The sequence below is a fragment of the Salminus brasiliensis genome, chromosome 23 (genome assembly GCF_030463535.1).
Source record: "Salminus brasiliensis chromosome 23, fSalBra1.hap2, whole genome shotgun sequence".
Lineage (NCBI taxonomy): Eukaryota > Metazoa > Chordata > Actinopteri > Characiformes > Bryconidae > Salminus > Salminus brasiliensis.
Window position 1 is genome coordinate 9,467,488 of NC_132900.1, and position 23,669 is coordinate 9,491,156.

The 23,669-nt window shown below is 37.8% G+C and overlaps 1 protein-coding gene across 1 annotated transcript in view; it reads right to left on the reverse strand.

Moving 5' to 3' along the window:
- The window catches only part of piezo2b (piezo-type mechanosensitive ion channel component 2b), a 67,816-nt gene that overhangs the window by 8,053 nt on the left and 36,094 nt on the right, over nt 1-23,669 (reverse strand). The window contains exons 17-45 of the mRNA XM_072668619.1: nt 23,467-23,640; nt 21,257-21,471; nt 19,774-19,934; nt 19,264-19,440; nt 18,446-18,568; nt 17,934-18,134; nt 17,643-17,847; nt 17,306-17,401; nt 16,902-17,067; nt 14,597-14,840; nt 14,368-14,467; nt 13,814-13,970; nt 13,514-13,603; nt 12,069-12,187; nt 11,724-11,792; nt 9,770-9,873; nt 9,085-9,183; nt 8,273-8,393; nt 8,079-8,144; nt 7,399-7,565; nt 7,089-7,282; nt 5,411-5,584; nt 4,332-5,108; nt 3,685-3,943; nt 3,313-3,495; nt 2,733-3,033; nt 2,299-2,431; nt 1,987-2,134; nt 240-454 (exon numbers count right to left, since the gene is read on the reverse strand). Coding sequence (XP_072524720.1) covers nt 240-454; nt 1,987-2,134; nt 2,299-2,431; nt 2,733-3,033; nt 3,313-3,495; nt 3,685-3,943; nt 4,332-5,108; nt 5,411-5,584; nt 7,089-7,282; nt 7,399-7,565; nt 8,079-8,144; nt 8,273-8,393; nt 9,085-9,183; nt 9,770-9,873; nt 11,724-11,792; nt 12,069-12,187; nt 13,514-13,603; nt 13,814-13,970; nt 14,368-14,467; nt 14,597-14,840; nt 16,902-17,067; nt 17,306-17,401; nt 17,643-17,847; nt 17,934-18,134; nt 18,446-18,568; nt 19,264-19,440; nt 19,774-19,934; nt 21,257-21,471; nt 23,467-23,640 — 5,238 coding nt within the window. The remainder of the gene's footprint in view (nt 1-239; nt 455-1,986; nt 2,135-2,298; nt 2,432-2,732; nt 3,034-3,312; nt 3,496-3,684; nt 3,944-4,331; nt 5,109-5,410; nt 5,585-7,088; nt 7,283-7,398; nt 7,566-8,078; nt 8,145-8,272; nt 8,394-9,084; nt 9,184-9,769; nt 9,874-11,723; nt 11,793-12,068; nt 12,188-13,513; nt 13,604-13,813; nt 13,971-14,367; nt 14,468-14,596; nt 14,841-16,901; nt 17,068-17,305; nt 17,402-17,642; nt 17,848-17,933; nt 18,135-18,445; nt 18,569-19,263; nt 19,441-19,773; nt 19,935-21,256; nt 21,472-23,466; nt 23,641-23,669) is intronic.

The following is a 23,669-nucleotide window of genomic DNA, read 5'->3' on the forward strand; positions in this document are numbered from 1 at the left end:
CAGAGAGGGGAGACAGTCTTTATTAATGTTTTAGTATCATGCCAAAGTCAACCGCATGACAACTTTTAGGAAACAATATAGTCTGTGAAAGCAGCTAATAGCTTTCAATAGATTATCATCTGCAGTTGAAAATAGCTCCGTACATTATGTTAAACCACATAAAATAGATCATATAGATAAGCTTTAAATGCAAGTTATGTGTGGCACAAGCTGCAGAGACAATGTCTAGACCGCTTTACCTTTCTGTCACTCCTGGAAGGATGAAGAACATCCAGAAGTGGATGCCAAACACCAAGATGACTTGAAAAATCACTTTCCCCATTACAGTTTTGCGGAGATACAGGGCCCGGTCCACTACCATTGTGCCAAACTGGATTAGGACCATGACTAGGAACGGTCCTGGCACTTGGTCTTCTGACAGTGAGGACGTGATGTCTGCTCCTCCCTGGTGTTTCTGAGGGTTGCATGTTAATGAAACAAAAAATACTGACTTAACACACAGAACTAGACCAGACTTTTACAATACAATTAAAAGTAGGTAATTGTTAACCAACAGAGTCTATAGGATAGATTTACTATTAACTGCCAAATAAAGAAGAATGTTGATAAACAAAATAATAATGCTGGTCGCTTTAAAGATTCTTTCAACTTGAATTTCCTCTGTTAGTCGGGTAATACTAAGAATAAAATGGTGCTACGTTTTCCCCCTCACGCCACCTGAAACGCACTATAAATGAGCATTTCATGAGCTACATGATTTCCAACACTGTCATTAGATGTCCATTCAGTCTCCTCTTCAGGAAGGAATATCAGAAATTAAAAGATGAAATTCTTCTTTTGTCTTATTTTATCTTGTCTTTTATCTAATCTTTTGATCTTAGTCTGTATTCCAGTAAGTGTATTCGAAAAGTCTTCAGACCCATTCACTTTTTTGTTTTAACATTTTGTTATGTTAAGGCCCTGTGTTAAAAAAAGTTTCTATGTTATCACAGGGTATCAGGGCCTCATTCTCATGCTCTCCCCGGGGAAATTCCAGGTTCCACGAGCTCTGACAGGATTCAGGATTCTGGAGGAGATTCTCCCCTTGTTAACCTCATGCGCAACACCTGGGACTGTGGCTACAAAAGCTCTGTGCTTTCATGAACTCTCTGCCGTGAATTTGCTGAAACTGAAGCTCAAAGATTCTCGTTCAGTGCCACGTCACTCGTGCTCTGTTTGGTCTTGGGTAAACCTGCTTGTGTTTCTAGTGTTTGTTTTGTTAGCTGTATTTTCGCCTTGCCCTCACACCCCTGTTTGTTCTGCCTCTTTGTTTTGGTTTAGTTATTTACTGGTGTGATTCCTCATTTTCTTTATCCGAAGCATCGCTTTGCATTTCTTGGCTATTGTCCCATTTTTGTACACCCACCTTGTGGTTTTCAGTTCTCCTTCTGCCCCTGTCCCCTCCTGAGCTAGGCTCAGTAGTTTTTGTTTATCCTGCCCTGTTTAGTTTCATGTTTTGTTTGTCCCTAACATACCCAAGCTCCTGTCTCTTCCCAATCCCAGCTTTGCTGTTTTTGTTACGGTCCAGCCTGTGTTGTCAAGTTTGTATTGTTTTAGTTTTGTCCCTTAGTTGCTGCTTGTAAATCCCCATGTTGTGTTATCCTGGCTATTTATAATAAAGTCTTGCATTGTCCATTCCTTGCAAGTGTTTCCTGGTTGTTCACTGCCACGCCTGACCAGTAACGACACAGGGCCGCAACATTACAAAATGCTAAAACAGTCTGATGACTTCCCGAATGCACTGCATATAAACATAATTTATGTAATTTAACTTTGAGATATTTTTGAAGATTTAAAATTGAGTTGACAGCTTCTTTAATAATTCAACTCCTTGCTACTTTCTAGCTTCACATACATTTAATCTATTAACCCACAATATTAATAATGTATCTGCTGTCAAATTTTTGTTTTATGAACCAGTCTGAAACCAAGTCTGATCTCAAATACCCCGAAAGCCCAGAAGCCGAAGACAATGATAATGAAGTCGACGGTGTCGGCCAGGAACATAAGGACGTAGACGTCAGTCACAGCGCTATAGTCAGGGTGGATCAGGTTGTAGAAGAACTGACGGATTGGCAAGTAGATTTCCATTATTCTGGCAAAAGCACAAGGAATAATAGAAAAATGCCAGTTATAATAAAATCAAAGAAAGACACAGCAGGACTAAAATGACAAAATATTAAAAATCAATTTGCCTTAGAGTAACAGGAAAAAACAAAAATAGTGGCCTGTAAGCTTTGTTTATTTATCTCCACTTACTTCTTGAGGAGGAAGACCTTGGCTTTGATGAGCTGCTCTCGGACCTTCTCAATGATGAGCTCTTTGCGAGTCTTTGGCTGCACATCAGCCTCACTGCTCTCTCTGCGAACACTGTTCCTTGTGCTCGTGCTGCCTGAGGGAAGCAATGAAGATGCAACTGTAACTGTTTAACTTTAACATACAAGGGTTTTTTTTTATCTGTTCACAATTTAAACACTGAATTTGCTTATTCATAACTCATATTTCATTTCATTTTCATTCAGTTCTAATGCGCAATTTCAGAACTTATAGTAGTTTTTCTGTCAAGTATCTGCAAGCTGAATTAGAATTAGAAAAGTCTGAGTGAACAAGCCTAAACCCTAAAAATATTAGAAAAACTGTTTAAACCATGCAGAGAATAATCAGGTCCTTCAAGTGCTACTCTGACCTCTCACCTCTCTTGGAGCGCATCGATGAGTTGCGGGACATGTGTGATGCCCCACTGGAGCTTTTTCGGCGCTGGTATGTGCGCTGTTCAGGGTAGCGCACATGTACGTGCATCTGAGCAGAGTCAATCGAAGTACCCATGCTTATGGACTTCAAGGAGTGAGGGGATGTGCTTTTTTTCTCATCCTCATCCTTTTCTCCTCTTGGGATCATCACTGTCATCTTCTCTTCATCCTCAGACTCGTCACGATGAAGGGAGACATTTTTCTTTGCCGCTTTGGGGTCATCCTCGTCCCACAGACCATGGCACTAGAAGAAGCGAGTAAACATTGGTATTTACAAACAAGTAACCAAATAGCAGTTCACATTTTTGTTTTGTTCCAACTAAAATACGTCAGTATATCAGCATTGCTGGGGATCTGGAAACATTTGTTTAAGACTGTATGTGAATTCTCTTAAATGGCATAAGATATAAGCCTAATCTAGATACTACAGATCATTGTTTTGGCTGTTAGCTCTTTGACTGTTATCAGCAAATACAACCCAAAAATAAAATACAATGACACAAAAATAAAAATATAAAAGCACCTTTAGAATGGAGCGATGAAAGAAGAGGGTGAGAAGCTGGATCAGGTCATAATGAACATAACCATCTTTTTTCTCGACCCCGATGATGTTAGGAGGATGATAGGGCTTGTTTCTGTTCATCAGGATCTTCTGGTTAAAGGGGAAGAAGCTGAACTGGAAAAAGTATTTGATGACGATGGTAACCTGAAAGAATTAGTTTGCCCACAATTACTCACAATCTACTTAATAAATAAAATAACATCCTACTACACCTTCCCTGTAAAAGTGTGCACACTTGCACACTTTGGATCTTTACGTTTTACAGCAAAACGCATCTCATGTCTGTAAACAGAAAACCATCAGCCTGTAAATCTATATAATAAAAGCACATGCCTCTGTGTAAACGATAGCGGTCATCCAGAAGCGTTTGCTGGGTCGTGGCACAGACAGCATTGCCCACAGGAATATGAGGATGGGCAGCACCAGTGTTGCCATGGAAGCTGAGATCATGTGGTTGAGGATGATGACCAGGTAGCAGACCATTTCGGAGTGTGCCACCAACAAGTTGTAGAGGGCATAGCACAGCTGCAGACCCAGTGGCTGAGACTTATAGAACCGCTCAGAGCCCTCAAGCTCCTCGTCATAGAACATTCTGGAAAATGGAGAAAAACAAATGAAACTGTCCAATTTTATCTATAAGGTTTAGTGTGTATAAGTTGTGTTAAACATATTTACAATGTATGTGAACTTGATACAGAAGGTCTAAACAAAAATGTAAGGAATACATATTTAAGTAAAATATCAAATATTCAATTTTAATAATACTTGTGTAACATACAAAAGTTTCCAAAGTAACATTTTACTCCATTACTCCATCTTTATTACAGTGTTTGTGTCATATAATATAATATAGAGAAATAACATATTTAAATATTAAAGAGAATGTCGCAGAGTGAAGACTCCACTTTCATCAATTATGTTTCTACATACACTCCAACTAAATATATAGTATTATATGGTGCAAAATATGCAAGGCTTACTTGTTGAGCAGCAGCTCACTGGCAGTGAGCTCTGTGGTCTGAGAAGGCAGCAGTGAGTCATCCAAGTCTGATCTGCTGTCTGAGGTCATCAGCATCAGCCTCTTGTCATTATCGCTTTCATCTGAACTTACAGATAGCCTGTCGAAGCTCACAGCCTTGCTGTAGCTTGGTGGTACATCTGCGTCTGACGTGTTAGGGGCATCTGTATCAGGGGTGAAGAGCTGGCCAGCTCCTCTGTCTATGAGTACATAATCTGGGTCAGAGGACTCGCCGTCAGTCCCTCTGGGGCTCTGATCTCTGGATTCATTCTTTATCCTGTACTGTTCCTCGTCCAGCTGATCAGCTTCCCATTCGGTTATTTCAGGTATTTTTTCTTCAGGCTCTTGCTCAGGTTCAGCCTCTTGTTCAGATTCAGGCTTCTGCTCTGGTTCAGGCTCCTGCTCTGGTTCAGGCTCCTGCTCTGGTTCAGGTTCCTGCTCTGGTTCAGGCTCCTGCTCTGGTTCAAGCTCCTGCTCTGGTTCAGACTCTTGCTCTGGTTCAAGTTCTATTTCTGAATTAAGTTCCTGCTCAAGCTCAGGCTCGTGATCTGGTTCATGCTCGTGCTCTGGTTCAGGGTCCTGCCCTGGTTCAAGCTCCATGGAGCTCCAAGGGCCATGTCCCTCTAACAGTTTAGGGCTTTCTTTTTTGGCCTGTGCCTGGTCCTGCTCATCTTCCACTTCCTCAATGGTGTCGTTGGTGCCTTGCCGTGAGAATAAAGTAATGCACTGAGTGGCTTCACTGTTGGCAAAAATCCAGAAAATTACACCCAATGAAGGCAGACACACACAATGAGAAAAAACATAAGAAACAGAAATAATATTGTAATAATAAATATATATTTTACATGTGTCTGTCAAGCTAATCTATAAACTAATATAAACAGTAAACAAAAGTTGAACCACAGTGATGAGAACACAGATCTCATCTCTGTCCCTCCCTTACACATGAACTGAACTATCTATAATGGATATGCGCTTTCAGGCAGGAATCTAGGCAGGTGATGGGATGAGTGACAGAGGATGTGTAACTGTATTAAAGACCTGGAGATGGCACTGCTGCAGCTGTCCCCGGATGAGTTGGACATGTCCAGGCCATACATTTTGCGCAGTTTGGGCCGAGCACGTTCACTGGTTTTGGGAATATTCTGAGGCATATCGTCCAGGTCATCCAGTGTGGACTGACGAGAAAAAAGCATGGTGGCCTCTGTGTATGCACTGATGGATGGAGATTTGAGAGATGGAAACATAATATGACTGTGGAGCAATGAAAGATAAACTTAATAATGATGATCAATGTATCCTGTAAGGCTATTCAAATAATAAATCATTTTTAGCATGCATCACTGTTCCCTGCAAGGCACGGCTGAAACCTAATTAAAAAAAATATATATATATATATTATATATATATATATTATATATCATTTCCTGAGGACATTTTTTATAAAACACAAAAATCTTTAAAGTAGATTATATGGCTAGTCATGGATTGTGAATCATATGAAGCATATGAAAGAACATATTGGAGTGTATGTTGGTAATGTAATGTAACAAAAGCCAAAGGGCTATTGATCAATGCGGTTACACCAATGGCAAATGATTATGTCTGTAAAACCCTGTGAGACACAGGCCCTTTCATATTACAACATTTAACCATGATCACATTTATATATAATATATATATATATATTAAAAATAACTGAACGACTTGAATATTCGGGCTTTGGTTATTTAACTATTATTTAACTAGTAATCTTAAGGCATATTTTTTAGTAATTACTACGACTTAATCACCTATGAAACTAACATCTAAGTTATGTAGTTAGGCGCATGAGGAACTGAAGTGTGGAACCACAAAAGGATTTTAGGGCTTAAAGGCTTAAAAGTATAAATGATCGAGGAGAATTACATTCATACGACAGGGTTTATGCAATAAGACTGAAATAATTTCTAAAGGTAATAATGGAGACCACATTCAAATTTCATCTGACAGTACTGGCTACTAGGATTGCGTCCCATCCCATCAAGGTGATGCAGGAGATTAGCTTAGCAGAGGCAACATACACACTGGTTCTGAGCACACCAAAAGTGGCCTTTATTTACATATAAAACACCATCACCAAGCACCAAATAACTCAAATAAACACAATACTAATCCCAAATGAGGCTCTAAGGGTGATGCTTTACTGGCAGGCTACTACTTAGCTTCAAACAGTTCATTTAAAGTTATGTGGGGCTTCCAGGCCCTGCCTGCTCACCCTGTTTGCCAGCTCAGGCATAGTGTCTACCTCAGAAATCCTTCCAGTATTTCTCCTCAGCCCTAAACAGGCCAAGAAGAGCACTCTTATACACGTGCTGGAGAGAGTCCTCTTAATCGACTTCAGGTGTATCGCATTGGGGCAGTCTCCAGGTCCAAGTAAGAGACAGAACACGACTGGTCAGTCTCTCACTCTCTTACTCTCCGCCCCCTCTCTCTGGTCATGTAGCAGTGGTAGACTATTCTGGGCATTTGTTAACTCAGACTACAAAGCAAGCTCGGCTACCATACAACAGTGTGTGTTTAAAATGCCAGTCATGTGTCAGTGGTTTTCAGACTGGTTGGTATCATCTTAGACAAATGACAAATTCTGTTTTATTATTTTTTATAATAAAACATTTCCCTCAAAAAGCTCATTTGAAAAGGAAGCACCTAATGAAAAAACACATGGTGTCACATATACCTGGAGATGCTGTCTCTGGACATCACAGAGTCTTGGCTCTCCATGGTGTAGCCCCTGCGTCTTCTGCGGACCCTCTGAGAACCGGATGTTGAGTCCTCCTCACTGATCCTGTCCAGCCCTGACTCTCGGGACGCATTTAGACGCAACTGTTTCTGGTAGTACATTTGGATGCTCTCACGTGATGGCACATTGCCCTGTGGGTTTAGATTAAAAGTGAGATATTATGGAAATTATATTTTTTGTGTGTTCAAATCATCTTAACTGACTTTTCAGTGCAAAAAGGCTGTTTATAAATATCTATGTTTAGTACCTTTTTGACCTCTCTGGTAAGCATACAGCGTTCAATGCGCAGCACAGTGGAGATGTCAATATACTCTTTACAGACAGAGTTGATCCACACAGTCAGGCTGTCCACTGTGGTCAGGAACAGCACCCAGGTGAACTTGATGATGTTGAAAACCCTTTTAATGATGTTGTCTGTTACAAAAAAGGGACACAAAGTACTTAAAGCAATGTAAGTCATATATATATATAAACAATTGGATGGAATCACAGTTTCACTGAATTTTATACAGATGGATTATCAATATAAACATATATTAAGTATTAACATATACTTGTTCCATTAATTGGCAAAAATCTTTTCAAAGGATTTCTTACTTATGAACAGGATCAATCCTGTTGAACATTTTTGAATCTGAACTGATGATGAATGATGAAACTTTATTGCACATTTGTTGACATCAAAGTAAACAGAAAAATAGCAGAAATGTTCATTACATTCTGTGTGGAAAGTAAATGATTCCCTAAAAACTGTGTAATTAATTATGAAATCATTTCATTACATTTGTACAGTTTTGTAAAACAACAGTAATGACCTTTAAATTAAAAATAAGGGAGTTAGAGTTAGACTTTATTATGTCATCAACTGACATTTTTAATACTATCAAAGAGGTTTATTCTTTTTTTATCATTTTGTCATTTACATACCTGGGCCTTCCTTTTTCTCCTCTGTGCTTTGCTGTTCATCTTCCCCTACTTCGATTGCCACGTGTCCTATACATAGTAACATGCACACAAACACACACACACACACACACTTCTTACGCTCGGAAAATGCATTGAACTTTTCTTGATGTTTGAGAGATACTAAGTAATGCATTATGATGTGTGTTGTACGGCACCTTCTTTCTTTTCTTTCCGATGTTTATGCCCTCTACCATATCTTCTCCAAAAGTGACGCCGCTCCTTGCTCCGCTCTTTCAGAGCTGTTTTGGAGTCTGTGACCCATGCATGGTACACAAACTGTGGAGTAACATCAATTACAGGAAATAAAAAAACTTGGGCTAATTACATGAATGACAGCACATCATGAAGATTTCACATTGCGAAGCACCAGCCTGAAATCAAATAATCATTTTTGAGCTCATACTCTCAATATAACAAAATGCATAGATCTGAGATATGAAATCTTGATCATCTTAAAGTCTTTGCAATTTTACATTTTTTTTTGTTTGTTCTGATCATATGAGTCCAGGCAACACAAGCCAGCTAAGATGGAGAATGCAAAAGATACAGTTTGTTTTGCCCCACTGATAAAAATTAACGTCTGTCTTGTTTTACCGTCTTGTTGGTGAGTTCTTCAGGTCGGTCTGATTACTGTCACACAGTGGGGCAAGGTACACAAACTGATCCAAAACAAGACACATGTTTATGGATAACACAGAACAACACAACCACAACAAACATATCAACAGAAACAAAGACAACTCTCACATACATGCTAACCAATGATGACGACCTCCTAAATAAATAAACAGCCTGCAGAGCTTTTCCATTCCATGCTGCCGTGTCTGGGACAATATTTCAGACCCATTTTAAGACCTCATTAATACAACAAACTGCACCATGGGAGGGAAAGGCAAAGCACTGCCAACAGAACAGCATTTTCAAACACAAGCAATCAGACAGTGCTAGCATAACTCTTGGGTGATACCTTTGCTGCCCTTATAATATACTGCAGGATAGTTTTGGGCAGTTTTATGATAGACCTGGGTAAAGCCAGGACAGCTGAGGCAAACTTTCCGATCGCTCGCTGAGGGGAAAGGACAGAGCCGGCCAGCGTTAGAAAGAACTTACTGGAAAGAGGCACTAAGTTAGTGGGTTAGAGGAAGAGACAACAACACCTTCTGGTGCCTTTAAAGGGATAGTTTGACTAAACAATGTTAATGTGGCTAACTTTAGCTTTTGCTTGTAGTGACAGAACTAAGGCTGTAAATGGTAATTCAACTGCATCCGTTTCAGTGTAGGAATAGATTCTAATATAAACAATTATAATGATTTTCAATTTAATGCTTGTTGCTAAAAATGAAATATCTCCCAAAGTATCCCTTTCACAGGCTAGTTACACTTTTTATATATGTAACACAAGTGTTTTCAGATTAATAATGGTCTTCATTAAAATGTATGAGATCAATATGATACAAACACATGAGAAAAGAAGTTAGTGATCAATGTGAATACTCAGGGTCACAATATAAGACCAATGAAGCAGTGAATTATTGTTAAGCATATTTTGTCCAAAAGATTCTTGCTATGCAACATGAACAGACTTTCATAAGGCTACTCTAGTATTCAGGCCCAACGTATCTTTCTTTCTCTCAAGCCTGGGGCCTGCTCACCTGGAATGCTGATTTCTTGGGAGGCTCATCCTCTTTTTTCTCATCCTCTTCTTCCTCCTCTTCACTGTCTGTCTCAAACAGGTAATAATCCCCGCTCCTCACCACTGTAAGAAGAAAGGTGGGAATAGTCACCTAAGGCACAGGCTCTAGTCAAAACAGTAGCACAGTGCTGCAAAAATGACATGGAAATATTCACTAAATGAGTAAAAATACATTTTTTTGTATCAGTCTCTGCCTGCAGCCAAAAATGTGCAGGATTGCAAAAGGAGAAGCATCTATTCAACTGTGAACCAAACTTACCACAGTATTTAGAAAAAGAAACATGATGAACATGGTGAATGTTACTGACACAACAGGCATCACAGACAGCATAATATTAGAAGTAAAACTGTTAAAACTCTGTCTGGAAGACAGCATGCAAATGTAAAGGGGAAAGTCTGGAAAGAAGAACACTTGGATTACATGTTTAACAGGCTTTAAACACATATTCATTTTCCCTTTAAATGACAAATCAAGGCTAAAAATAGTAAATAATTCTCTAATTCTTCTAACAGAAATGATGAGCAACATTAAATCCTCCACTAAGGATCCTAAGTAGTGCCCACTAGCTGACTAAATATTAGAGCATTATGAATCAAGCAGGGTTGGTTAATCATCACTGTGTCCTCAGTTTCACAGTGCAGAACAGGTGTTCAAGAAGGGATACTGCCTTGTGTCCTTGAACAGAAGAGCCACAATATAGAAGGGGGAGCAGGGGTGTGGGTAATAGAATTGAATGGGCTTAAACCAAAACATGATGGGCCACATAGAAATAGAATCTATTTCTATGGATGAAGAAACATAAACAATGAAAGCAAATTATGTCTGGTATGATCCCACAGACATAACATGAACTGTTCTGACTCAGGATTAATGGATATTTAAGAAAGCTGACATCAATGTCAATCAATAGTCACATCAAAAATGCTAATTTGGCTAAACACGACAAAGTTGGGACTAGAATCGTTAGCCATGTTAGCATTCCTGGTTGAACAATTCTTATCTGAAAGACTAAGTACAAAAACACTGCTGTCAGATCAAAACCTCGTAACTCAAACTCATAATTTTTCATGTTTATTGTTTTATATCACTTTAAAATTCCAGATGGCCTTTATATTGCATGCAGGATGACCGCACCAACAAATATGGTATAAAATTCCTTTAGATTAGATCATATTGTCCCAAATGTTGAGGAGCTTTTTTTCCGCTTTTGGAGGTTTTGTTCAGACGTGACAGTATAAAAGATGTTAAATATACAAGTGAAAGCTATTTTCTTTCACCTTATATTTCTTTATGATCTATGTGTATGAAATCAAACCTTTAGGTTTAACATGTCAACACACATCAGTTCATTCTGCAATTGCCTCTGTCTCTGTTTGTGAAAGAGAGAGCTCGTATCCCTAATTCTTAGTGTCTGAATAACACATCTGACTGGGAAGGTTGAACTCCCTCTTTCTTTGATTGGGTTGAGAGAGTAAAATTTGGATTACAGCAGAGTGATTCTCAACTGTGGGCTCTGGAGATCTGGTAATTTATTGAACCCAAAAATGTGTCTGCATGATAAAAAATCCAACACCACCCAGACATTACCAATTTTCCTGTACTAAGAAGCATCATTTATAAATCTATTTAAGGTGTTTATCACTCTTTCTTTTTTGCTTTCTGTGAATTTTATTACTTGCAAATGTCCTGTAGGGAATGTCTTATGAATACAAATTTCCCGCATACTTCCAGCATCTATTTACCAATGTTTTGAGTAGCCTTAAATAGATGTAGGAGAAGTATAAGGCCTGGGTGGTGATATTTATTAACTAGTCAGTCTCACTGAGCCTTGGTGCAGTGTGGGAATCCTCTGAGTTCTGGTCAAGGACACAATGAGCACTTAGAGCAGAGGAAATTATGACGGTAAACCTACTAGAAGCATGGTCAACCCAAGGCCTCCACCACTGCTTTTTTTTGGCATTGGCTTTCTCTTTCTCTGCTCCTACAATAAAATGGTGGCAAGATCATTATTAACTGAAACCATGAAGTGCAGAACACATGCAACAAGTAAGATTACTTTCAATTTTCTTTTTATGGTGTAGCTATTTATAACAATGCTATTTTTTTGTTTTGTCATAATACAAATGAAACCCTTCATCAAAGGGATAATATCCTTATCAGTGAGCTCACGTTTGGACTACAGCATTTACTTTGGCTACTAAATCCTACTCTCTTCAAATACCATACACACAATACTTTAATCTTTAGTCTTTAATACCATCATCGTCTTCCTCAGGTGGGATAAGGTTCTGCCCATCTCCAGACTCCTGAGCCATGCTCAGCATCTTCTCCTTCCCTTTCTTAAACTTCTGCTGCCGTGTCTTAATGCGGTCCATCCTGGATTAATGCATTCAAGATCATAAACATGATTCTTATTTTAACTCACAAAGGCTTAAGACTGACCGAGTGGTGTGGAGTCAGTTTTAGTTACAATGTGGACATAAAAAAACACTGATTAACAAACATAATGCAAAAATGAATAAAAATCACTCTCTTAGCCTATCCTCATGTCTTGTTCCTGTCATTTCTTTAAACAATGTTCTTACTCGTCTATCTCTCTGCTATCTTTCTTCTCTTCAGTGTCTCTGTGTTTCATATGCACTCTTTATCTCAAGAAAACAAGACGGACAATTAGGTTTTTGTCAATCAGAGGTCTTGATTTTGTTTCTGCTTTAAAATAAACTACCAACTTGTTTGCTTCAAGTTTTGATCTTTATTCTACTTCTAATTGTGGTTTTAATAAGCTAAAGCTTACACCTCTCAAACTTGACCTTTTTTAGTACACAACAGTGTTATGTAACAAAAAAACCCCACAAATATCTGTGTTTTTCCTGTAATGTATTTTAGCTGTTAACACTTCAATTATTAAGCATGAACAGTTTCATGTTACATGAAAGCTACATTTTCATATTATTATTTGTATTTAATTGGTAGCATTTAATTTATGCAGCTTTAAGACAGTGGCAGGTTTGTTGCTTTATGTTTACTGAATTAATTTTAAGAGTTTAAGTCACTTATTCAACAAGAACATCTTCCATATTCTAATTTCTAATTCTAAAACTTTAGCAATCATCATCAACAACACTGTGTTGTTTAACCTCCTCTGTCCTAGCGTCCAGTGTACTGGCTATGTACCGTGGATATGTGCATTAACATTTGGGAAAACTTTTCTGATTGTGTTTTTGTGTGTATAGATTTAGGCATCTAAGGACATTATTTTAAACCATAATAATAATAATACACTTTTTTTGCTACTCTGTTTGCTACTATTTCATTTGTTTGATGCAGTGCTTTGGAGCCACAAGTGAAAGAGTCATGTCCAGCTCTGATTTGGACACTGTTATTTAGAAAAAAGGATAATTAATAAATAAATCAATATGTGAACAGGAATTTTCTTGTGTAGGTATACATATTGTGTGGCAAAGACCTGAAAATGAAACATTCATTACAGTAATAGTACTAGTCTCTGAACTCATTTTAACAATCAACTTCAAGGTGGCAAAAAGCTATAAAGCTGACTGGAATGTCTTAGAAAACATGTAGACATACAAAAATAGAACGTAAAACAATATTGACACTTCATCAGTTGTTTGAACAGTTTTCTCACATGATTAGATTTTGTTTGATTGATTAGTGTTTAGTTGTGTATGGAGGGTTTCTCACTGTCTCTTGAGCTGTTCCATGGATTTGTTTTCCTCTTCTAATCGAGCTCTCACTGCCTTCACAATGGAAGCTTGGAAAAGTTCTGCTCCTCTGTGAGAGAGAAAGAGAGAGAGAGAGAGAGAGAGAGAGAGAGAGAGAGAAGATACTCATTTAAGACGTGAAAACTCTGGAGGGATTAGTCAGTATATTCAGGTAAGAAATTCACCAAACTGAGCTCATCCTTCAGGACCGGAATAAAACACCCTACTATAATACATAATGCTTTGGAGAAATGTGTGTATGTGTGATAACACAGGTCACCTAGAAGCCAGTATCTGTCCAGCGCGAATATCAGCTACCACATGCAGAAAGTAGTAGCTCATGAAAACGCGTCTCTGCAGTAGCAGGAAGCTGAAACAGATGCTGTCCCAAATGATTCCTGCTTCATCCCGGGGCAATTCACATTCGTTAGTAGAGTCTGAACACACACACAGACCAGGTGACATATTACTGCAAAACCAAATAATTCATACATCTAAAAAATTACATTTATGAAATTATTCTGTAAACAATGATTATGATTCTATAATAAACAGTACACTTAAAGTGTTGAATACGCACTGCAACATGTGAAATTTAACTTGTACACAGACAGAGCTTTTTGAAAAAAACAAAGGCACCAGGCAAATCATTCTATGGCTGTGCTGCAGGCAGAATCAGCACAATACTCAATGCTCAATACTCCATGCAGTTTATCAGTGAAATTACACCAGATTCAGATGTTTCTAAGTGTGCAATGCGCAAATGAAAGCCACTGTGAGTGATAAGAGGCCAGCGCCAGTCCAAAAAAGTGCTGTTGAGAGCCATGGTCATACTTGATGGTTCGTAGTCTTTGATGGTGCAGGCCAGACTCAGCAGCTGGATCAACCAGCAGCACTCGTTCTTCAGATGATTGATGTAGCCACAGGCAAGAAGCTGTGCAAACAATGACAACAAAGAAGAACTTCACTATAATGTTCAATATCAAATTACTTCTGTGATCTTAAACAACATTTAATTGTAAATTGTAAAGAGCTTCAGCTAGGCAACAAAATCTTGTCTTACAGAGAAGACGTTCTTCATAGTGATGACAAAGACATTGTAGGCTATCAGGAAGTCCCAGTAGTAGAGAATCTTTTTGATTGGTTTGAGCAGCAGCTCTCCTCCAAAGAGCAGGAAGTAAAAGCAGGCCACTAGGTAGCCCATGCAGAAGATACTGATGCGTGTAGTGCCCGTGATGAAGATAATGGTAAGAACGAACCAGAACAGGTAGCTGAACATGATCACCTTCAGCATGTCCAGATATGATCTGAAACACAACCATACCAAATTTGTTGTGGTTTCACTGCTGTACATTTACATAAAATATTTTTTTCCTATTTTTTAGCTTTTGTTTTACTATTTAAAGATCTTGAAGGTGAACAATGTAGAACTTTTGGTATTTTTAGTTATTTTTTACTGTATGTGTAATTACATATTGAGCTACTGAATTAATTGAATAATGAATTACATAAATAATTGCATTTGAACTTGACTATACTTATACTTATATTATCATAAAATTCAAATTAAAATAATTTAAATAATTAAAATATTTGTGTGTCTATGTACATTTCTATGTGCAAACAAATGTAGTGATTTAAAAGCAATTTACATAACATATTGAACATAACAGGTTTTTGTTAAAATTTAAAGTAAAAATTTAGGTGAAGAGTCAAAATACAGATAAAATGTGTGATCTATGAGTTATAGCCATGTGTTTTATGACAAGTTGGCTTCTTATTCTTATATGAATATTATACTGATAGCTAGGTCGATACTTGGAGCACTTTCTATGTATATTCATTCAGGAGGCGAATGCTTGCCATCTAAAAGCTGGTATGTATGGATCTTTATCAGCTGAGTGCACTCTAAACCTCTTCCCCACCTGGGTGCGAACTACACCCTTCCTTACATTACCACTCACTGCCACTGACAGATGTGTGTGAAAATGTAGCAGGTTGGATCCTGCTTGTATTAACATGTCAAACCAAATACTTATTTTGCAGTAATTATTTTCTTACATTAAGAAAAATAATTAGTTCTGCTGTTTTCTTCTCGTCTCCAATAATAATATAATTTCTTAAGTGTTAACACAATATGACGGCCTCAAAAAGCATATAGCCATTAACTTTCAGTCCCGTTTTACTGTTAGTCTGATAAATCAAAAATATTCGTTGTGATGGGAATTATATTCTGAGTATGTGTCCATACTTGCTCAAAACAGTTGCAGTGCATCCAATACTACAAAAGCGAACATGGACATGCACATTTTCTAACTATTCTGGGGGCAGTTTTTAATGTAATAAAGGTGCCCTGACTGTACTGCCGATGATACATTAAGTAAAACAGTCTTGCATTAAGTAAAAACATCTGATGAAAGAGCTGTGAGTTGTTGTGGTTCCAGTGAAAGACAGATATTGTGGGTTATAGAAAACACACTATTGGATGCATGAAAGACTGAGAGAAGATAAAAGGCTGTTGATGAAGGCTATACAGTTATAAAAGCCATTCCAGGAAGTGCAACAATGCAAAATTATGTAAACTTTATAGTTTACAGTCCACAAATTCACTCTTTTCAGAGTTTTCAATGAACAGAATCAGAATCAGGAGAGGCTGCCATTCACTGAAAAACACATGCTGAATAAATTATTTTTATTATGTTGTAAAGTAACACTCCATTGTGAACTTCCTGTTCACTTTATTAGGGAAACCTATACACCTACTATTAACTTTTCTAAACAATAAATATTGTGGCAGCAGTGTAATAAAATCACACAGATACGGGTCAGCAGGTTCAAGTAATGTTCACATTAACCCTCAGAATGGGTTTCGTGGTGTAATTGTGTAGGCAATGTTTTCTTGGCACACTTGAGTCATTGATACTAATCAATCATCAATTAAATGACAGTCTATCTGAATATTGCTGCTGTTGCTGACCATGTGCATCCCTTCATGGCCCAATTTACCCAGCTTCTAATGGCTACTTCCAGTATGATAATGCACCATGTCATTGTTATTCATTGTCTATCCCAGTCACCGGACCTGAATCCAACAGAACACCTTTAGGATGTAGTAGAAAAGGAAATTCACAGCATAAAAGTGATCCTGAAAATAAATTGATCTGAGTCTCGCTCTCTCTATCTTTCTCTTTCTCACCTTACATTGCTTATATAATATTAGGGACTCTTTGGACACATTAGAGCTTTGGTTCATAGTAATGATATAGAAATTATACGCCAATCACTATTGCATAAGGAGATACAGTACAATTAAAAGTGAACTTTACCCTTGTGTGTGTGTGTTCATGTGTATTTGTGTGTGTTAGCACCTGCAGTGTATAAAGTCCGGCACAGGGTTGTGGACACTAAAAGAAGCAGCATCCAGGTCTCTGCAGATTTCTACATTGTCTCCTGCCAGCAAGCGCACTGCTGCTTTATTTTCTTCATCAAATACCTGCCGCTGCAGAGAAGCACTTAACAGTAACATGAAATCATCTGATGCAGAAAGAAACAGTTAGAGAGAGAGGGAGGGAGATGGGCAGAGAGAACAAGAGAAATGCAAGGAAAGAAAAAGAGAGGGAGAAGGAGTGTGAGATAAGTGTGAAAAATGTTAGCGTCTAAGGCATTTCATCTGCTAATTAAAATTATTTTTCTTTTACAACATTTAAGATGATTAACACAGTCAGTAGAGCTCAGTAGTAGTAAAATGTTGAAATATACTGGAATGACTCACATAAGAGAAACATGGAGTTTGGTTTGGTGTGGAAATCAGGGAGGAACATCCACTTGATGACGTTTGATGAAGAGTCAGAATATCTCCATGGATAATCTGTGTAAACATCCCCAGGTCAGTTATCCAAGCTAAACATACAACAGATGAGCTTTAATTTGTACTGAAGACTGTATCAAGACATAGTTGGGCCATGTTAACTGCTGGCGTTTGTTCTCTGTTACTTTCTATTTAATGTTCGTGAGTATACTTGTAATAATCCCCCTGTAATAACCAAAAGATCATCCTTTTGTAAACATTCAAACACAAACTTATTGCTCAGACACACAGTGACACTCACCTTTACAAGCTGCTGGTGGGATGCCTATACAAACAAAGTACTGGAAGGTGATCATGCAGGCCAGAAAGCAGCAGTATTTGGGCCAAATCTCAGCAATGGCCTTTCTCCTGCGCCGGTACATCACCGCTGCCAGTGCAAAGGCATGCAGCATGGAGTAGAAGTCCATTCGCTGGCCAATTACATTCACTGCTAGCAGAAAACACACCTGAGATGGGAAATAGATTACCCAGATTAAGGAGGGAGGATCTTATAGGCTTTTTTTCTAAAAGTTTCCATTTTGATCTGACATACCTCGACTCCAAATTTGTAGAAGGAGTAGTTAATGAAGTATTTGACACAGTTGATAATCCCATTGTCAAGGTGCTGGCGAGTAATATCATGGAAGATGGTTCTAGATGGGGGAGGAGAAAGTTTGTTGTGCAGCCGGAAATACTCCTGATGTCTGTAGATGGTAACTTCAAAAGCCAAAATGGCCACGATTAGTAAATTATTCTGGAAAAAACAAAGGTGCACAAAACAGTATCAGCAATGTTTTTGATTTAGTGCCTTTTGCTATAAAAAAATACAACAGTTGATCCTGAAACGTTTATATGGTATTTTTTTTTCTTACAAGAAATCTTAAAACCAAGAAATATTTTGACAAAATGTGTACATGAAACCTTAGCAACAAAAAATACAATTTGATTTGTGGAAATAGATTGCACTGACTCATTTGAATTGTGATTACTTTTACAAATAGCTATAAACTAACCATTAAGTTTAATCTAATTAATAAGGTTTTAATGTGTGAGCAATTTCCTTACCCTCAAATATGCCAAGAGACCATCTGCCTTCTCCAGCCCAACCCAATTTGCAGGGTCCACCTCACCATTGTACAACATAGATGTATTTATGTAAGATTTGCCATGTGTATTTTCAAACACGGGCTGATGGGAAATATTGAAACAAAGCCACAAAATGCAGGATATGTATTAAGATGCATTTCAAACTGCATTTCCATTTGCCGATATAAAGCCCTATTTTAATGGTCAAAACACAAGCACAAAAATAAGGCTCAAAACCCACATGCTTTCTCATTTGCATGTGGGTCGTTTTGTCAGTGAGTGTTCACTTTGCTCAGATTGTTGAGGAATCTATATTTATTAAGTAGAAATACATGAATACTACTACTACTACTACTACTACTACTAATAGTAATGACTCAAGTGAGAGACAGATCACATTAGGGCTGCTCAATACATTGACTCAGCATTCTTATTGGAATATGCACATGCGCAATAGTCACATTGCAGGATGTGAAATATCAAATTAAACTTTTAAAAACTTTGCCACTTATACAAAAGGGCATTGATCTCATTTCCATTGTATATCTAACAGATGGCATTATAAATATCATGCCATGTATCATGACAAAAGGTATTAAAGGCGTGAAACTGCGTTTCAGGAAAAAAAACAACTGTTAACAATAGGGAGGAATCTCTCTTTTTAAACAGTCTGTCAAAAGGTTAAAGCAGAAAAGAAGATAATGACCTCAACCTCAAACCACCATGGCCAGCGTGAAAAAAGAACAAGCCATGAAAGAAAATCAAGGTAGGTTCAACTCTAAAACCCAGGCACGCACCTTCTTGCATTGTATGGAGTAGTTTTTTGGCTCTATAGTATCAAGCTGGTACAACATTTTGCAGGTGACTATAACACAGGTCCACACGATGCAGATGCTGGAGGCCAATGTACGGAACTGACGATAAGGCAAAGCAAAGGCCCAGGAGGCCAGTAAAACGTAGTTCAGAAGAGACACCTGCAAAAAACACAGCATTAGAGTTGTGCATCTTTGATCTCAGAATAATTTTCTCAGTTATTTATTTTTTTTATGAAACAGTTATGGAACCTCACATATCAATATAATAAGTCAATACTACTGGTGTGGTTAAACACACAGAAAACATAAATGTGACTGGAGGAAATATTTACACAATGAAGATATATAGAAAATACAATACAAAATATAATATTCTTTTGAAATTTGGCACAAACATTAGTGTATGCTTTAAGTATTAGATTATTTTACTACAATTAATCTGAACATTTAAAAATCAATGCATTGCATCTCTACATGTAACCTTGTTATTACCTCTGTGACAGACACTAGTATGATGTAGGAAGATACAATCTTGATTATATGGATCTCCAGCAGCCACCAGATGAAAAGCTGCAATTTATGGAAGTACTCCAGGAACTTTAGAAACAGCACAGTCAGACGATCCACCACCAGGTGCCACTTGCTCTTCAGATCTAACATTGAACACATCATAAGATTATAATTTGTACATATTTTTGTGTGAAGCATTCTTAAAAAATCCTGCTGAATGATACTCAGGTTTGTTAGCTTTGCAAGGAACCAAATGATGCCAAGCTATAATCGATTTAGCTTTCCAAAAGCTGTTGCACAAGCTGTGGCCGTGTACAATGATAAAATGACTCATAATAAAGCTCGTAAAGTGCATATAAACTACCCCAGAACTCCTTATATTGCTCCTGGCGCTAAAGTCTTTTATTACCCTACTAACTGCATCCTGTGATCAACACAGCAGAAACTGCCCTTGCTCTATATGCTTCACATCATACACTATGTATTTGAAAAAGAGGAATGGAACAGAACAAAACTCGTAATGAAAGCAAAAACAACAATAATACATGAGAAGGAGAGCTATGATGTGACACATACCATGAAGAATAATTTTTGCAGGTATTGAACACAGGCTTAGCACAACTAGTTCAACTAACTGGACATTGATTTACTGACCGACAATCTAGATAATATAAATTCTACGTTAATTCCCACGCTTCTTTGCATGTCTCACAGTAGCTGCAAATGTGAAAAAATGTGGTTAGAGTTTCATACCAGGACATACTGGCAGCATACTTCTCCGACAAACAGACGTTTGTGGCATTTTAGCTGATGCTCTTATCCAGAGCGACTTCCAAGGTTACTTGAATTACAGAGGTGGACCAATGCAGTGTTAGGAGTCTTGCCCAAGGACTCATATTGGTGTTTTTTATGTGGAGGTAAAAATGAGCAAAACAAGCTAAACCAAAACTGTAATGCTTGGCAATATATTATCTCTACCAGGATACCATGATATAGTCACCAGCTCCGCCCTTCTTATTCTGTGCAATGGCTCCAATGGCCTTTTAGCAATATTTAGTCTTTTTTCTTGGTTTTACATCCTTTCCAGCCTCACTCATTACCTGATTAATTTTATGATGATCACCTGTACCTTAATCTGAGCCCTCAGTGCTTCATAGTTTGCAAGTTGTTGCAGTTGTTACAGATATTGACACATTATCATATTGCTGTTTAGTTTTAGCGCAGATAATGATCTATGTATCTAATAATGCCCATATCATAGTTGACTTAAACTTTTTCTGTTATATTCAATATATATTTATATATTAACACAGTTTAATCGTAGTTAAATGCTTTAAAAATTGTGAGCTGGAGCCTGCTCAGACTGCATCATTTTTATCTGCCAGTTCAGAATAAATTGATCACAACAACTATAGCTAATAGTTAGAAGAGATGCAAAACATAATTTAAGCCTATCAGGCGATACCTGAGCTCTGCTCTGATGGAATTTCTGGATCTGTGGCCACACTGCACTGCTGGCTTCCTTCGTGACTAGACAGGTGGACAGAGTCCTCCTTCTTTTTATCCTCTACGATGGCCTCCACCACAAGCACCTCTTTCTCTCTCTCCTCTTTGAGTAAGGGCTCAGGCGAGGAGCTCATCATGGTAAGGTCTGCCAAGCTCCCATCTGGGTGGGCAAGTCTGTAAATCAAAGTTGTTGTTTTTTTTAGAAACGGGACAGAGAGTGTGTTTGCCCATTTATAAAAGCACTAACCATCCATGTTAATAAACACTTAGATTCACTAAAAAACATTATCATTTGTTTATGTAATATGTATTTAACATTCCATAATCTGACTTCCAATGAGAAAAAGACAATATAGGTTAGTGTTTTATAAATAGCAAAGAACTTGACTTGGGTTGTGTTGTACAAGCAGGATTTTGGGTAATGGATGCTCTGAGTCCTTCGCATGACAGCCAGGAGGTGGTTGTGTATGAAAGCATTTCAACATGAACAGTCATTTCATTGGCATAGGTAGTCAGTCAGAGGTAGAATCAAATGTACTGGGTAGAAAGCAAAACGATCCAGCAATCTCAGTCAGAATTAAAAGTGTGTTCAACAATGCTTAAAATATCAATGAAGTTCTAAAGTAGAGCAAAAAAGGTCAAAAGTGCCATAAGTGCTGTCTCCTCAAATGATGAAGGGCAAGGGATTTGAAAGCTGGCATGGCATGGCAGCAGGGCATTGTAAGCTTTAACAGTACTGCCGCAAACTTACTTACTTGCTCTGAGGAGGGGGGATTTTTTGCTTGATGCTGTTAAAAAAGCAATAACTTACAGAGTAGAAAAATATAGTGGACAAAAGACTAGGATTCAAATTAGGGCTGTCACAAAAAAAACTATCATCTCATCTCAAAACTATCATACTATTCATTTAAAACAAAAAAAATATCATATACTAAAATGTACAGTCCTAATGAATATGCAATAATGTTGCCCATTTGCATGATGAGCATGCATATTTGAAAATCTTCTACTGCTCTTTTAGTAGGAAACATAGCTGAACATGTGATTTAATTTATGTAGTTTATCTTTTACTGACACTGTATTTTGGAGCATATGCATGGCTGCTTACTGTTAAGTAACTAACTTAATTAATTCATAATAATAATCATTGACAGTGACAGTCCTAATTTAAATATCAAATTGCTAAGTTAAAGACAGATACAAGTGAACAATTCTGTAGAACCATAAAACATCATCAGATAACAGTAGGGAAGAAAGGGAGTCTGTGGGAAATGAGGTGAACATTACTGACATGCTGAGGAAAGGAAAATGCAGTGAGAGGATGGAAAGAAGATGTCTATACAGATAGAGATTACTGAAGGTCAGGCCAATGGGTCTTTTATGGTCTTCAGTGGTGCATGAAGTATGCCAGGGACTGAAATAACAGGAACTGATACATTCACAAACAAATAAAACAGTGCCTAAACATTCAGTGCACTGCTACATCCATTACTAAAATAAATTACTATATAAGGTTTAATCTCAGGAGAGGAATAAGCAAACCTTTTAGTTTTACTATAGTTTCACTAACTGTGTTATAAGCAAATTTGAAGTAGGGAAAAAGAGTTGGAGATGAAAGGAGAGAGGGGGGTCAAAAGGCGATTAATGCATTCACAGTGAGGAGGGTCCATGGATGCTGTAGGATGAGACCAATCACCCACCTATCCATAATCAGACAGATACGAGCACTGACTTTGGCATGGCTGTGGAACCAGTACAATGAAAAATGGCAAGGAGAGACAAGAGCAGACGACTAGTTAAGATGAGACCAGGACGAACAGGAGAAAGGTAAGTATAAAACATCTACACTGACAGAATAATGACATGATAATATCTGCCGATATTGAGGTATGCTTTACCAGTGTTAAAACACCAAAACTCTATTTTTTTTGTCTAGAGCTAGTTAGTCATCAAAAAAAACACAACATGACATTCAGTGAAACTCCAACTGACAGCTGTATCTGACAATTCACATTTAATAATATTTAATAAATAATGAGAGTCATATAAGGCAGTAAGGTCTTTTATTAAAACAGTTTGTCGTTTCCACATAATACAAGATGTCGGCTAAAATGATACATTTCTAGAATATACTTATCGAAACATACTTGTTGTAAAGAAGCTCCTCACCTGTAGATGCTACTGTCCTGTTTTGCAACCACAGCTTTGATGTCAGTGAGCTCAAGGAAGGGTTCGTGGAAATAGTGCAGGTGAAGAATGCACACTAGCAAGAAGGAAGTGGGGATAAAGATCCGTGTGAACAGAGTCTTCAATTCGAACTTCTCCAAACCCAGCTTATTTAGTCTGCATGAGAGAAAGAGAAGAGATTAAAA